The sequence below is a fragment of the Nelumbo nucifera genome, chromosome 2, assembly GCF_055504915.1.
Source record: "Nelumbo nucifera cultivar China Antique chromosome 2, China Antique-T2T, whole genome shotgun sequence".
Classification (NCBI taxonomy): domain Eukaryota; kingdom Viridiplantae; phylum Streptophyta; class Magnoliopsida; order Proteales; family Nelumbonaceae; genus Nelumbo; species Nelumbo nucifera.
The window spans coordinates 61,368,943-61,381,867 of NC_142650.1; the positions used below are offsets into that span (position 1 = coordinate 61,368,943).

Sequence of the window (12,925 nt, forward strand, 5' to 3'; positions counted from 1 at the left end):
GAAATAACAGGCCCATTAGCTAACAGGAAAATAGAAAAAATATTACAATAGAAGATAGTAGGACCCATTCGGCCCAGTCTCTTTACAATATTGACATATTGTACAATCTGTTAAATAACTTATTTTTAGTTGTATTTTACTTTTCTTTTCTTGGATGGACTAATCAGATAAAGAGGCTTTCATTTATGTGGACTGAATTTCATAGTACAAATGGGATCATTCATTCTTTTGGAATTTACATTGACAAAGTTTCATATGACAGGGTGATGACTGTCAGTTTTCACAAATATGGGGATATGTTCTTTCCTGGAACTGGTGATGTTAAGGTGATCCTTTTATGCTTGTTTAACTTGATTATTAATTTTCTTTATTTTTCCTTTTATACGGTTTTAATAAGATATCACTATAGGAAAAAAATAGATTGTAAAGAGCCATACTTGAACTATTGAACAAATCCCATTGTTGAGCTAATGGATATGTTGATTAGAGATTGTGTTGAGGAAGTATGTTGAATGGAAAAGGAGGTGGTGAAAAGGAGTTTTGAGATGATAATGTAACTTATGACAAAATGTTTAAGATAAGTAAGAAAGTGATTTGAATAGTGTGCTTGAAAAAGAAATAGAAGTGGTATTTATAAAAACAGAGAAACAGAAGTGGGTAAGAAGTTGGAGTTCTTCTTTCAGGAAGTGAAGATTTTTGCAGAAAAGTTTTCTTAGAATTAGAAGAGAAGGAAAGAAAGATAAATCTCAAACCCACAAATTCAGATGTCAATGAGTAGATTGGAAGTTTTCAATAGAAGTTGGGGACAAGAAGTCATATGGGAGTGCTGAATCATGTAAGGATGGTGTTTTGGTGATTAAGTTGAAGCAAAGAGATAGTTATGAAAAAAGATATCATATCTCCTAAGATTTATCAAAGAAAATGATATCTTATCACCTAAGATTTTTTTTTTGTATGTAAAGTATTGTATTGATATTGAAAGTCAATTACATCAGACCATATACAAAGAGAATCTGTACAATGGGAATATAAAACCTCAGAAGTTACCCGAATAAAGGTCCAAACATGCAAAAAAGAAATAAAGTGAACACCATGAAAAACCTCAGAAGTTACCCAAAGAAAGGTCAAACTTACAAAAAAGAATTAAGCTGGTCACCATGAAATATCCTTTGTACAGTGTACACCCAACCAAGAACACAATAAGCCTATAAGATTACCTTTAACCATTGTTTAGAAAACCGGACCAGATCGGCCGGTTGAACCACTTGAACCATGGCCTGGACCCCTATCATGCCCAAAAACTGCAACTTGTGAAAAATCTGTCAAAACCTGCTAACCGGTGAACCACCCAATCTCTAATGAATGGAAGTTTGAAAATGGTGTTGGCATGTAACCATTAATCCACTTGTTGTAATCATTTATGTCTCTTTAATGTATATATTTGCTTTTATACACGTATTTTAAAGAAAATGTAAGTTGAGAGACTTGAACCCTGGTCATTTACCATACAAATTAAAGACTTGGCCATCTATCTATCACATTCAGGTATGATAATGTTTGTAAAATATATTATTTATAATATTTATTGACCTGCAGTATATGTACTGACCCATGAACCTCTCTTTTCTGGTTTTATGCTCGGCCCGGTTCTCTGAACATTGCTTTTAACTTTATCTAAATCTGAAAATTTTTATCAAATATGCGATGGTTTTTTCCCATCCATATAGTCCACAAAATGGCAGCCAGTACAGTCTTCTATAACAATTTCCCCCTTATATTTAGACCCTTGATTGTCCACCCTTTTGGAAGTTGAAGAACCGGTTCAGGTTGGCAAAAGTGAAGATCAAAGCAGGACCTTGTCATTGTCAGCTGCTGAGGAAAGCTGCCGTGAACAAAGATGTGATTTTGAGGATTCAGGGGGCTCATTACATAAAGAACATAAGATGCTGGGCTGCGTGAGTAGAGGCATCCCTCTACCTCTAGTCCTCTACTAGACAGCTGGTATGTAGTTGAGCGTCTTTCAAGGGCTGCAGACCATACCAATTACCAAGAAGGCTATTTTTGAAGGTATGTGGGAGCTCCAGAGTCCAGATTAAGGCTCAGGGCAAATCATTATCCTCCCAAGGGGCTACTATTAGAAAGACTAACTGAAAACTTGCCTGAACTCTCCCTAGACATATTCTTTCATCTTCAGATAGCGAGTTAGGCTTTGTGCTTTGAATGAGACTTAGCAGCTGAATTAGCAGAACTATTTCCCAGTCATTGAGATTTCTTCCAAATGTGTGGCCCCAAACTGCTTTTCCGTTCACCAGATGGTCCAGATCAAAGCAGCCTTCAACTACAGCTTCCTTATTTTGAGCTATATAAAATGACAGGGAATCTTTCCTTCAAAGTGAGATCCCCACACCATTTATTGCCAGAATTTGTTGTGGTTACCTTTGCCGACTTTGTACAAGTATGCCCTTTAGGAAATCAGGGAGGACATTAAAGGTATTACTTCAAAGAGCACACCTCTTGGGGAGATGCTGGTTAGGGGAACAAATTCAAATTTGTACAAGTATTTCCAATCAAGGATTGGAGCCCATATTTATTATCTATGATCCTTATCCATTGACTTCGATTTTCCTTACTGAATCTCTAACACCCTTTGCTGAAGAGAGCCCTGTTAATATTCCTGATACCCCTGATGCCTAAACCACCAAATTTCTTTGGTTTACACACAGCTTTCCAATTCCTCAAATGGGATTTGAATTTGTTCCCCCAACCAGCCCATAAAAAGGTCCTCATTTTCATTTCTAAAAGGCAAAAGCTTTGCAACACTGGTAGGGATTTGAAATAACCACAGGCAATAATAAATAGGGAATGAAGATAAAACACTCCTTATCAATGTGAGGTTTACCACTGTTAAAAGCTGCTAATTCTCTAAGTATAGTACCGCAGGGGTACTATTGTAAATTTCTCTTATTTTTTTATATCCTGTCGCCCTAGTATATATACAAAAAGTTGGTGCCGCGAGCAAGACTTTAGGCTCTCAGATCTCTCTTCTCTCTTCTTCTTCTTCTTCTTCTTCTTCTCTCTCTCTTCTCTCTTCCTCTCTTCTCTCCTGCATAACATGGTATCAGAGCGGGACTACCAGATCTGAAAGGAGAGATCGAGTGAACAGTTTCCTTCGCACCAGATTTCCAGATCTGCCACTCATCTACTGTTTGGCTGATTGAAGATCAAGGTTTTCTCGTGCACTGAAGTAACCTCTCTCCTTTTTTTCTGGTCGTGCGCCAGGGCAGAACCTGTACTAGGTCTGCTGGTTGGATGTGAGGTGATCAGCACCTCTTTCTTTCCTTATTTGTGGGGTCGATTGACCCCTGTATAAACTGTAGGTTGTGAAGACCTTTTGTGTGCTGCGATAGCAACTTTTATGGTGAACTAAAGGTCAGAGAGTGACCTTTACTTGCTATAACAGCATCTCTGTTGATATGTAGGTCAAGAGATGACCTGTATGCAATGTGACAGCAACCAGTTTGATTCTGTAGGTCAAGGGATGACCTGTTAGTGCTGTAACAGCACCTGTGTTTGACAGAAAAAGGGTTGTGTTTCCGAAGACAAAAAGGGGTTCCTTTCTCCCTTGGTGTTAGACCTTTTTCTTTATGGTTTTGTACCCACTTTAAGAGTTTTTGAATCTATAATCCTGAGCGGTGAAGATTCTGCTACATCCAGTGTTTCCTCAATGCAGAATGGAATGAGTGGGGGTGTGGACCTATCATTTCTCATGGCTGTTATTCCTCTCGATGGCTTAAATTATTTAGAGTAGTCAAGAGGGACCAAGTTGTACATTACTGCAAGGGGAAAGATAGGTTATATAAATTGAGAGAATCAAAGAACCCAATTCTGGGAGTGCTGAGTATGACAGATGGAACCAGGAAAACATCATGATCATGTCCTGGCTTTTAGTGTCTATGCAACCTCAAATAAGAAGGAATTTTATGTGGGCTGAAACGGCAAATGAGATATGGGAACAAGCAAAATCAACCTATTTTGAACTGCGTCACTATGCAAAAATTTACCAATTACAGGCAGAATCGTTCACTTGTAAACAGGGGGAGAGGTGCTTGTCTGTATACTATTCAGACTTGACCTTTGTCTGGAAGGAGTTAGATCATTATCAGAGTGTGGACTGGAAGTGTGATGAAGATGCAAAATTGTACAAAAAACTTGTTTCCTAGCAAAGAGTGTTTGCTTTCCTACATGGCTTGAATCCTGCATATGAATCTATCAGAGTCCAGATCCTTGGTAGCAAGGATCTTCCATCCGTCTAGGAAGTTTATGCTCTAGCACAATCAGAAGAAAGTAGAAGAAATTTGCTGAACAATTCTAGAGGGGATGCAATTGTGTTGGCAACGAAAGGGAGTGTTACTACTGGTGGGCGAAATACCATTAAGAAGGGGGATTTTCAAAAAAAGGTGGATGACAAAGACAAACTATGGTGTACTCATTGCCAGAAATCCCGACACACCTGAGATACATGTTGGGATCTTCATGGGAAGCTGAAATGGGCTTAAGATTTGAGTAAGAAGCAAGGTTTAGAGCTGAGTAAAAAGTCAAGATAGCAAGGTACAAGAAAGCACACTATGGAAAATATGGCTACTTAGGAGAATCAGTCCCCTATTACTACTGTGACTCAGACACACTCCTCTGGATCTGATCCAAGGGAGGATATTATTAATTCCTTCTGTGACCATTTAGAGCTCTATGGTAGAGCAATTCGTTATATGGATGCTCCTTCCTCAACTTCATTTGCGTCTACATTAGATAACTCTGTCATAGCTTTCCATGTAGCATCTCATACCCTTGACACTCCTTGAATCATTGATTTTGGAGCGTCTAAACACATGACTGGTAAGTCCTCTTACTTTCAAACCTATCACCTCCTTTTTGGAAGAGACAAGGTGAGACTAGTTGATGGATCATACTCTACCATAGCTGGTCAAGGAACCATTTCTCTTTCCTTTGGCCTTACCTTCTCTAATGTTTTACATGTCCCGAAATTTCCCATTAATTTGTTCTTTGTTAGTAGTATTACTAATTCCTTAAACTGCTCAGTGAACAATGACCTTTTTCCCTTCTTACCGTGTGATTCAGGATCTGGCCTCGGGGTGGACGATTGATACAGGATGTATGGTGGATAGACTTTACATGCTGGAGAATAAGGTTGCTCTTTAAGTTACAGAGTCTAAGAGCCAGTCTTGTAAGAGTCAGGTCTACTTATGGCATAGTCGTCTTGGTCATTTATCTTTTGAGTCTTTAAAAATTGTGTTTCCAGAGTTGTTTAAGTCAGTATCAGTGCCAAAATTTACTTGTCAAAATTGTTAATTGAGTAAGCAGTGTAGAACTCATTTTTCTTCAAAGAAAAATAAATATGAATTTCCTTTCCACATTGTTCATTATGATGTTTGGGGCCCTGTTACTTTACCATCTGAGAGTGGCTACAAGTATTTTATTACCATTATCGATGATTATTCTAGATATACATGGGTATATCCCATGTGAACTAGGGATTAAGTACCCAAAATTATTCAAGATTTTTTCAGCGGATGATCTTCACCCAATTTCAAACTGAAATCCAAAATTTTCAATCGGATAATGCCAAAGATATTTTCATAGTGATCTCACGAAGTTTTTTGCTTTGCGTGGTTCACTTCACTATAGCTCTTGTGCCCGAATACCACAACAAAATGGTGTTGCTGAAAGAAAGAACCGACACCTTGAAGTGGCTTGGGGTTACTAATTCATATGAGTGTCCCAAAACGTTTTTGGCTTGAGGCTGTCCTTTGTGCTACCTATCTCATCAACCGTATGCCCTCTCGTTGCTTAGAGTGCAAAGCCCCATTAGCTTCTTTTTCCTAAGGCTCCCCTTCTTTTCATTCCTCATGTGTTAAGTTGTCGTTGTTTTGTTCAAAATCTGTCACCCACTCTTGGAAAATTAGATATTTGTGCTATTCCTTGCATCTTCTTGGGGTACTCTTTCACTCAGAAGGGGTACTGGTGCTTTGATCTTGTTTCTCGGAAATTTTATGTTTATATGGATGTCTCCTTCTTTGAGGGTGAGCCTTTCTTCCTTGTTTTTCCTCAGGGGGAGTATAGGAATGAGGAGAAACTGGTTTAGCTCCCTCGTCTTCTTGATCCTCCTCCCTTTCGTGTTTTCTTTTGTCGTCCCAAAGGCCAATCATGTTGGTAGAAATCTGCTGAATTAAAAAATATGAAAGAAAGTAGTTTCTTGAAGAGAGAAGGAGAAGAAGATAAGTTGAAAGAAAAGAGAGCAATAATTTGGCCGCCCCCCTTCACTTATTATTTATACTAAAGTAATAGAACAGTACAAAGACAACTATGCCCTTATAGGGCGGCAAAACATAAAACAACATATATAACACTCAAAAAACATAATAAAATTTGGACTCACATAACTACTGTGGTCCCCACCTCCTATCTAACAACTAACATAAAACATCTACTCTGAAAAACATCATAAAACTAATTAATCTTCAACACTCCCTTTCGAGTTGGGAGTAAATGTCACACATTTCCAACTTGCGTAGGTCATGTTCAATCTTGTTCCTTGCCACCCCTTTAGTGAGAACATCAGTTAGTTAAAACTCTGAAGAGACACAAGGCAAACAAACTTCTCCGGTTATTACCCTTTCTCTTATAAAGTGTCCATCAACTTCAATGTGTTTTGTCCTATCATGCTGAATTGGATTGTGGGCAATATTGATTGCAGCCTGATTGTCACAGTATAACATCATAGGTTCCTCTGCTTTCACCCCAATCTCAATCAAAAGAGGTCTAACCCAAAGAAGTTTTGAGACACCATGAGCCATGGATCTATACTCAACCTCTACACTTGACCTTGCCACAACCGTTTGCTTCTTACTCTTTTAGGAGATCAAGTTTCCACCTACAAAGGTACACACTCCTGATGTAGGCCTCCTGTCATCTAAGCATCATGCCCAGTCTGTATCTGTATAGGATTCTAGCTTCAGATTCTCATGATTTGAGAAAAGAATGGCTCTACCAGGGTGCTTTTTCAAATATGCAAGTATTCTCTCAATAGCTTCCCAGTGCTGAACCCGAGGTGCATGCATGTACTGACTCACAACACTGACAGCATAAGAAATATTTGGTCGTGTCATACACAAATACAGTAGTCAGCCCACCATTCTTTGATATCTCCCCACATCCTTTACCAACTCACCATCCACACCATTAATTCTGTGATTTGGATCAATAGGAGTGTCTGCTGGTTTGGTCCCAGCTTCCCAGTCTCTCGCAGTAGGTCAAGTACATACTTTCTCTGTGAAATGAATATCCCATGCTTGGATCTTAAAACTTCAATCCCTAAGAAGTACTTGAGCTCACCAAGATCTTTGATCTCAAATTCTTGTTGCAATGATTTTTTGAGATCATCAATCTCCTTCAGATCATTTTCTGTCACCACTATATCATCCACATACACAATCAGAATTGACACCAAAGCATCTCTCCTCTTCACAAAGAGGGTGTGATCAGGACAGTGTCTGTATGTATCCAAAACGGATGAGTGCCCCTCTGAACTATCAAACCAAGCCCTAGGTGACTTCTTCAGCCCATACAAAGATTTTCTAAGTCTGCACACCTTTCCTTTACCAACATTTTTATAAAAGTTTGCTGGAATGTCCATATATACCTCTTCCTATAAGTCACCATTGAGGAAAGCATTTTTGACATCAAGCTGGAACAAGGGCCATGAATAGGTGGATGCTTGAGATAAAAGGATACGAACTGAACTCATCTTAGCTACTGGTGCAAAGGTTTTCAAATAATCAACACCATAGGTCTGAGTATACCCTTTTGCTACCAACCTTGCCTTGTACCTCTCTATCTTGCCATCGGCCGTATACTTCACTGTGAATACCCATCGACATCCGACTGTCTCCTTGTCTGGGGGGAGATTAACTATTTCCCAAGTTTGGTTTTTGACCAAAGCATCCATCTCATCTTGCATGGCTGTTTTTCACTCAGGTTTGGAGAGAGCCTCAGTAACATTCCTAGGTGTAGACACAGAATCCAGGGAAGAAAGAAAAGCACGGTAGGAGGGCGATAAGGCACTGTAGGAAAGATGGTGTGAAATGCAGTGGGCTGTACACTTTCTCTTCCCTTTACGTACTGCAATGGGAAGATCAAGGTCAGTGGGATTAGATGCAACAATGGTGTTAGGGACAAAAAATTATCATCAGAAAACATAACAGGCTCCGGCTCAAGAGGAATACCTGGAACTATATCTGCTGAATCTGGAGTTTCAGAAGGACTGACAGAGAGTGGTGTGGGTCGAGGATATGTGGAGTCAACCATCATTTGTTGGCACTGATAATGCTGTGAGGCTGCCCATAGTGGCTCAGGTAATGAAACTGGAGGTGTAGGTGTTGGCTGAACTGATGGTGCAGGTGGTGGCTGAACTGATGGAGGCACCACAAAAACAGGAAGATGAACAAATTGTGAGTTCTCCTCCCCAAAACTCCCCCTTTGAGGAGAACCACTTGAGAAGAAGAATGTGGATTCAAAAAAGGTAACATCCATAGTGACAAATCTGCTCCTTGACATTGGGTCATAATAGCAATACCCCTTTTGGTTCTGAGCATACCCAAGAAAAACACATTTCTTGGCCTTAGGATCCAACTTCTTGCGATGAGGGCCAAGAATGTGAACAAAAGAAACACAACCAAAAACCCTCAGAGGTATATGAAATATCTCTCCATCTGGAAAAAAGGAGGCTAAATGGCACCTTAAACCCCAAAGTCCATGAAGGAACATGGTTAATCACATGTACGACTGTAAGAACTGCATCTCCCTAGAACTGCACAGGAAACCATAAGACTCCTTGCCACCTCCACAATGTGTCTGTTTTTCCTCTTAGCAACTCCATTCTGTTGCGGTGTATATGCACAACCGCTTTGATGAACTACACCATGTTCTTAGAGATACGTGGTTAGGTCCTTCTCAAAGTACTCTCTGGCATTATTTGATCTAAAAGCCTTAGTTCTCACTCCAAATTGTGTGAGAACCATCTGGTGGAATTGTCATACTAAGTTAGGAATCTCATCACGTGATTTCATCAAATATATCCAAGAATATCGTGTATAATCATCCACAAACAAGAGAAAGTAACGGAATCCTCCCATGGAAGGGATTTGATATGGCCCCCATACATCAGTGTGAACAATATTAAAAGTAGAAGTACTTCTTTTATTACTTGGTTTAAAAGACTGTCTACAATGCTTTCCTAACTGACAACTCTCACACTCCAAAGTAGATAATTGAACAGGCTCAAACAACTTTGGGAAAAGACATTTCAAAGAACTAAAAGAAAGATGTCCCAAGCGATTGTTTCAAAGCATAATTTGGTTCACTGACTCTGACCCCCTACTATTGTTGCTGCTAACATGATGACCCTGATGTCTCGGAATCTCATCCAGAAGGTAGACTCCATTCACCTCACGACCATCCCAATCATCTTCTTTGGCTCCATATCATGCAAAACACAATTACCAGGAAGAAAGGTCACAGAACAATTCAAATTTTTTGTCAAAGAACTAACAGACAGTAGGTTGGTATGAAGTATAGGGACATGTAAAACAAAAGACAAAGTTATATCGTTGGTCACTCTAACTGTCCCCTTCCCAGCAATGGGCATATGTGAACCATCTGCTGTAGAGACTCTGTCTCTACCAGAGCACAACTGATAGGAACTGAAAATTGTAGGGGCATTAGTCATATGCTTAGATGCTCTTGAGTCTATAATCCAGGGAGGTCCCTCCTTACCTGAAGTGGATGCAAGATTTGCAGTTGCATATTAACTACCTGTATGTGCAAAGGAAGTGGTGTAGTTGGCTCTTGCATTCTATTGTCCATCTGGAAGGCTAGAGTTGGGTGAATCTTTCTTACTCATAAGCTGTCCAAACCTTTCCAATTCTGTTCTCACTGCTGCTACCGCTATGGATTCCCAATCAGTTTGGGAGAGAGGGGCTGAAGAGTCTGTTGTAGTGCCTACATTTGCATTTCCCTTCCTGTTTCTTATCCGAGCAGGCATAAGATTTGGATGAAGCTTCCAACAAGTGTCCTTGGTATGCTTAGGCTTCTTGCAATAATCACACACCAAGTCCTTCTTATCTTCCCTTCTAGTCTCACTACTCCCCCTGTCTCCATTCGGCTTAGGTTTTGTTGTCTCAACATTACATTCCTCCTACTCTCCTCTCCAAAGACAAAAGCATAGGCCTGAGAGAGTGTCACACCCTCCCTAGAAAGAATATGCTGCCTAGCAATGTCAAATTCAGGGTTCAGCCTTGCCAAGAACTCAAAAACCCTATGCCTCTCTACCTGTCTGTGATAAGTTGCTGCATTATTTACATTTTCCCATACCACAGTTTCTAAGTAATCTATTTCCTGCCATAGGGTTTTCAGCATGGAGAAATACACAACAAGAGGTTTTTCTCCCTGTTTTATACATATCACCTGATTTCTTAACTGATAGGCTCTGGCTTCATTTTGCTTCTGAGAGCATAGGGTTTTTGAGTTAGATCTTGCACCAAATCTCCTTAGCAATATTAACTCATAGAATTTTTTTTGCAATATGATGTAACATAGAATTACAGAGCCAGGACATTACCATGTAATTCTCTTGCATCCATCGGGAAGAGTCTGTATCAGGTTTATTTTCCTCCTTAGTGAGATACCCTAATTTTCCACGGGCACCAATAGCCATCTTAGCTGATTGTGTCCACTCCAAATAATTTGTACCATCAAGTTTTACTGTAGTAATGATCCCATACCAAAAAATATCACTACTACCTCCAACACCCAGTCCTACAGTACCGGTAAATTTCATCTCGGTATTCCAATTCTCCATTTTACTTCAAATAGTTCAACAGTAAGAAAAAAATAGATTGGAGACCTTCAAAAAATAATTTAATACCAGACATACAGAAACCAACCCATTTAGGTACCTTGGTTCCTGTTGATGTTCTTGACCCTATTGCTATTGATACTTCTGTTGCTAATGACCTTGACCTTCCTATTACTCACCGGAAAGGTGTTAGATCTTGCACCACTGAACACCCCATTTCCCACTTTGTCTCCTATGAAAACATTTCACCCTCCTTTCAGGCCTTTTTCTCTTTCATTGACAGTCTTCCTGTCCCTGAGAATGTGGCAGAAGCTCTTTCGGTACCTGAATGGACAGATGCTATGAATGAAGAAATTATTGCGTTACATAAAAATGGCACATGGGAACTAGTAGATCTTCTTGAAGGGAAGGATCCAGTTGGATGTAAATGGGTTTTCATGATTAAACACAAGGCTGATGGTACCGTTGAGCGGTATAAAGCTTGTTTAGTGGCAAAGGGGTTTACACAAGTGTGTGGAGTAAATTATGCAGAAACTTTTGCACCAGTTGCTAAGATGAACTCCATTAGAGTCATTTTCTCCCTTGCTACTAATCTTGACTGGGATCTTCTTCAGCTTGACATCAAGAATGCCTTTTTGAATGGTGACCTTGAAGAGGAAGTATACATGGTACAACCCCTGGTTTTTGGGCTCAAGGTAATGAACAAAAAGTGTGCAGATTAAAGAAATCATTATATGGGCTGAAACAATCACCAAGGGCATGGTTCAGTAGGTTTCATGTAGCAGTACAACAAAGAGGATACAAGTAGTGTCAATCTGATTACACATTGTTTGTGGAAAGAGGGGAAGGAAAAATTGTAGCACTGATAGTATATGTTGATGATATAGTTATCACTGGTGATTGAAAGGATGAAATTCAAAAGTTGAAGAATTTTCTTGTTACGTTTGAAGTGAAGGATCTAGGTCCTCCAAGGTACTTCTTTGGGATTGAAGTGGCCCGCTCACAAAAGGGTATCTTCATTTCCCAAAGAAAGTATGTCCTATATCTACTCTAGGATACAGGAAAATTGGGAGTGAAGCCAGTTGATTCCTCTATTGATCCTAACCACAAACTAGGTGACTGTCAATGTGAACCCATCAAGGATGTGAAACAGTTCCAGAGACTTGTAGGAAGATTGTTATATCTTTGTATGACTCGACCAGACATAGCTTATGCAGTGGGTGTTCTTAGCCGGTTCATGCATGCCCCTAAGACTACCCATCTTGAAGCAGTAGAAAGAGTTCTCAGATATCTTAAGAAGTTCCCAGGTGCAGGTTTGTTGTTTCAAAATATGGACATTTGAAAGTTGAAGTGTATACTGGTGCAGATTGGGCAGGATCCCTGAATGACAGGAAGTTAACTAGTGGCTACTGTACCTTTATAGGAGGTAATCTAGTTACCTGGAAAAGCAAAAAGCAGAATGTGGTAGCTAGATCTAGTGCTGAAGCTGAATATCGGGCAATGTCTCATGGAGTGGCTGAAATTATGTGGCTAAAAAATTTGTTGAGTGAGTTGGGTTTTCCAGTTGACGGACCTATGACCCAATTCTGTGATAACAAAGCAACCATAAACATTGTTGCTAATCTAGTGCTGCATGATAGAACTAAACACATTGAAATCGACAACCACTTTATCAGAGAAAAGGTCGTCACAGGGGAAGTGTGTACTCCTTATGTCAGCTCTGAAGATCAACTTGCAGACATCTTTACAAAATGGTTACACCACTCATAGGATCATGATTTATGTGACAAGTTGGGCATGATTGACATCTATGTCCCAACTTGAGGGAGTGTTAAAAGTTGTTAATTCTCTAAGTATAGTATCGCAGGGGTACTATTGTAAATTTCTTCTCTTATTTTTTATATCCTGTCGCCCTAGTATATATACAAAAAGCTGGCACCGCCAGCAAGACTTTAGGTTCTCAAATCTCTCATCTCTCTTCTTCTCTCTCTATTC

The 12,925-nt window shown here is 39.7% G+C and overlaps 1 protein-coding gene across 2 annotated transcripts in view; it reads left to right on the top strand.

Annotated features, from left to right (window-relative positions):
- Window positions 1–12,925, top strand: part of LOC104601384 (histone deacetylase 9-like) — a 60,628-nt gene that overhangs the window by 19,846 nt on the left and 27,857 nt on the right. Inside the window, exon 6 of one of the 2 annotated variants that reach the window (XM_088898186.1) lies at window positions 263–326. The exons of the other annotated variant lie outside the window; for it this stretch is intronic. Within the exon in view, the coding sequence (XP_088754312.1) occupies window positions 263–326 (64 nt within the window). The remainder of the gene's footprint in view (window positions 1–262; window positions 327–12,925) is intronic. 2 annotated transcript variants of the gene reach the window in all.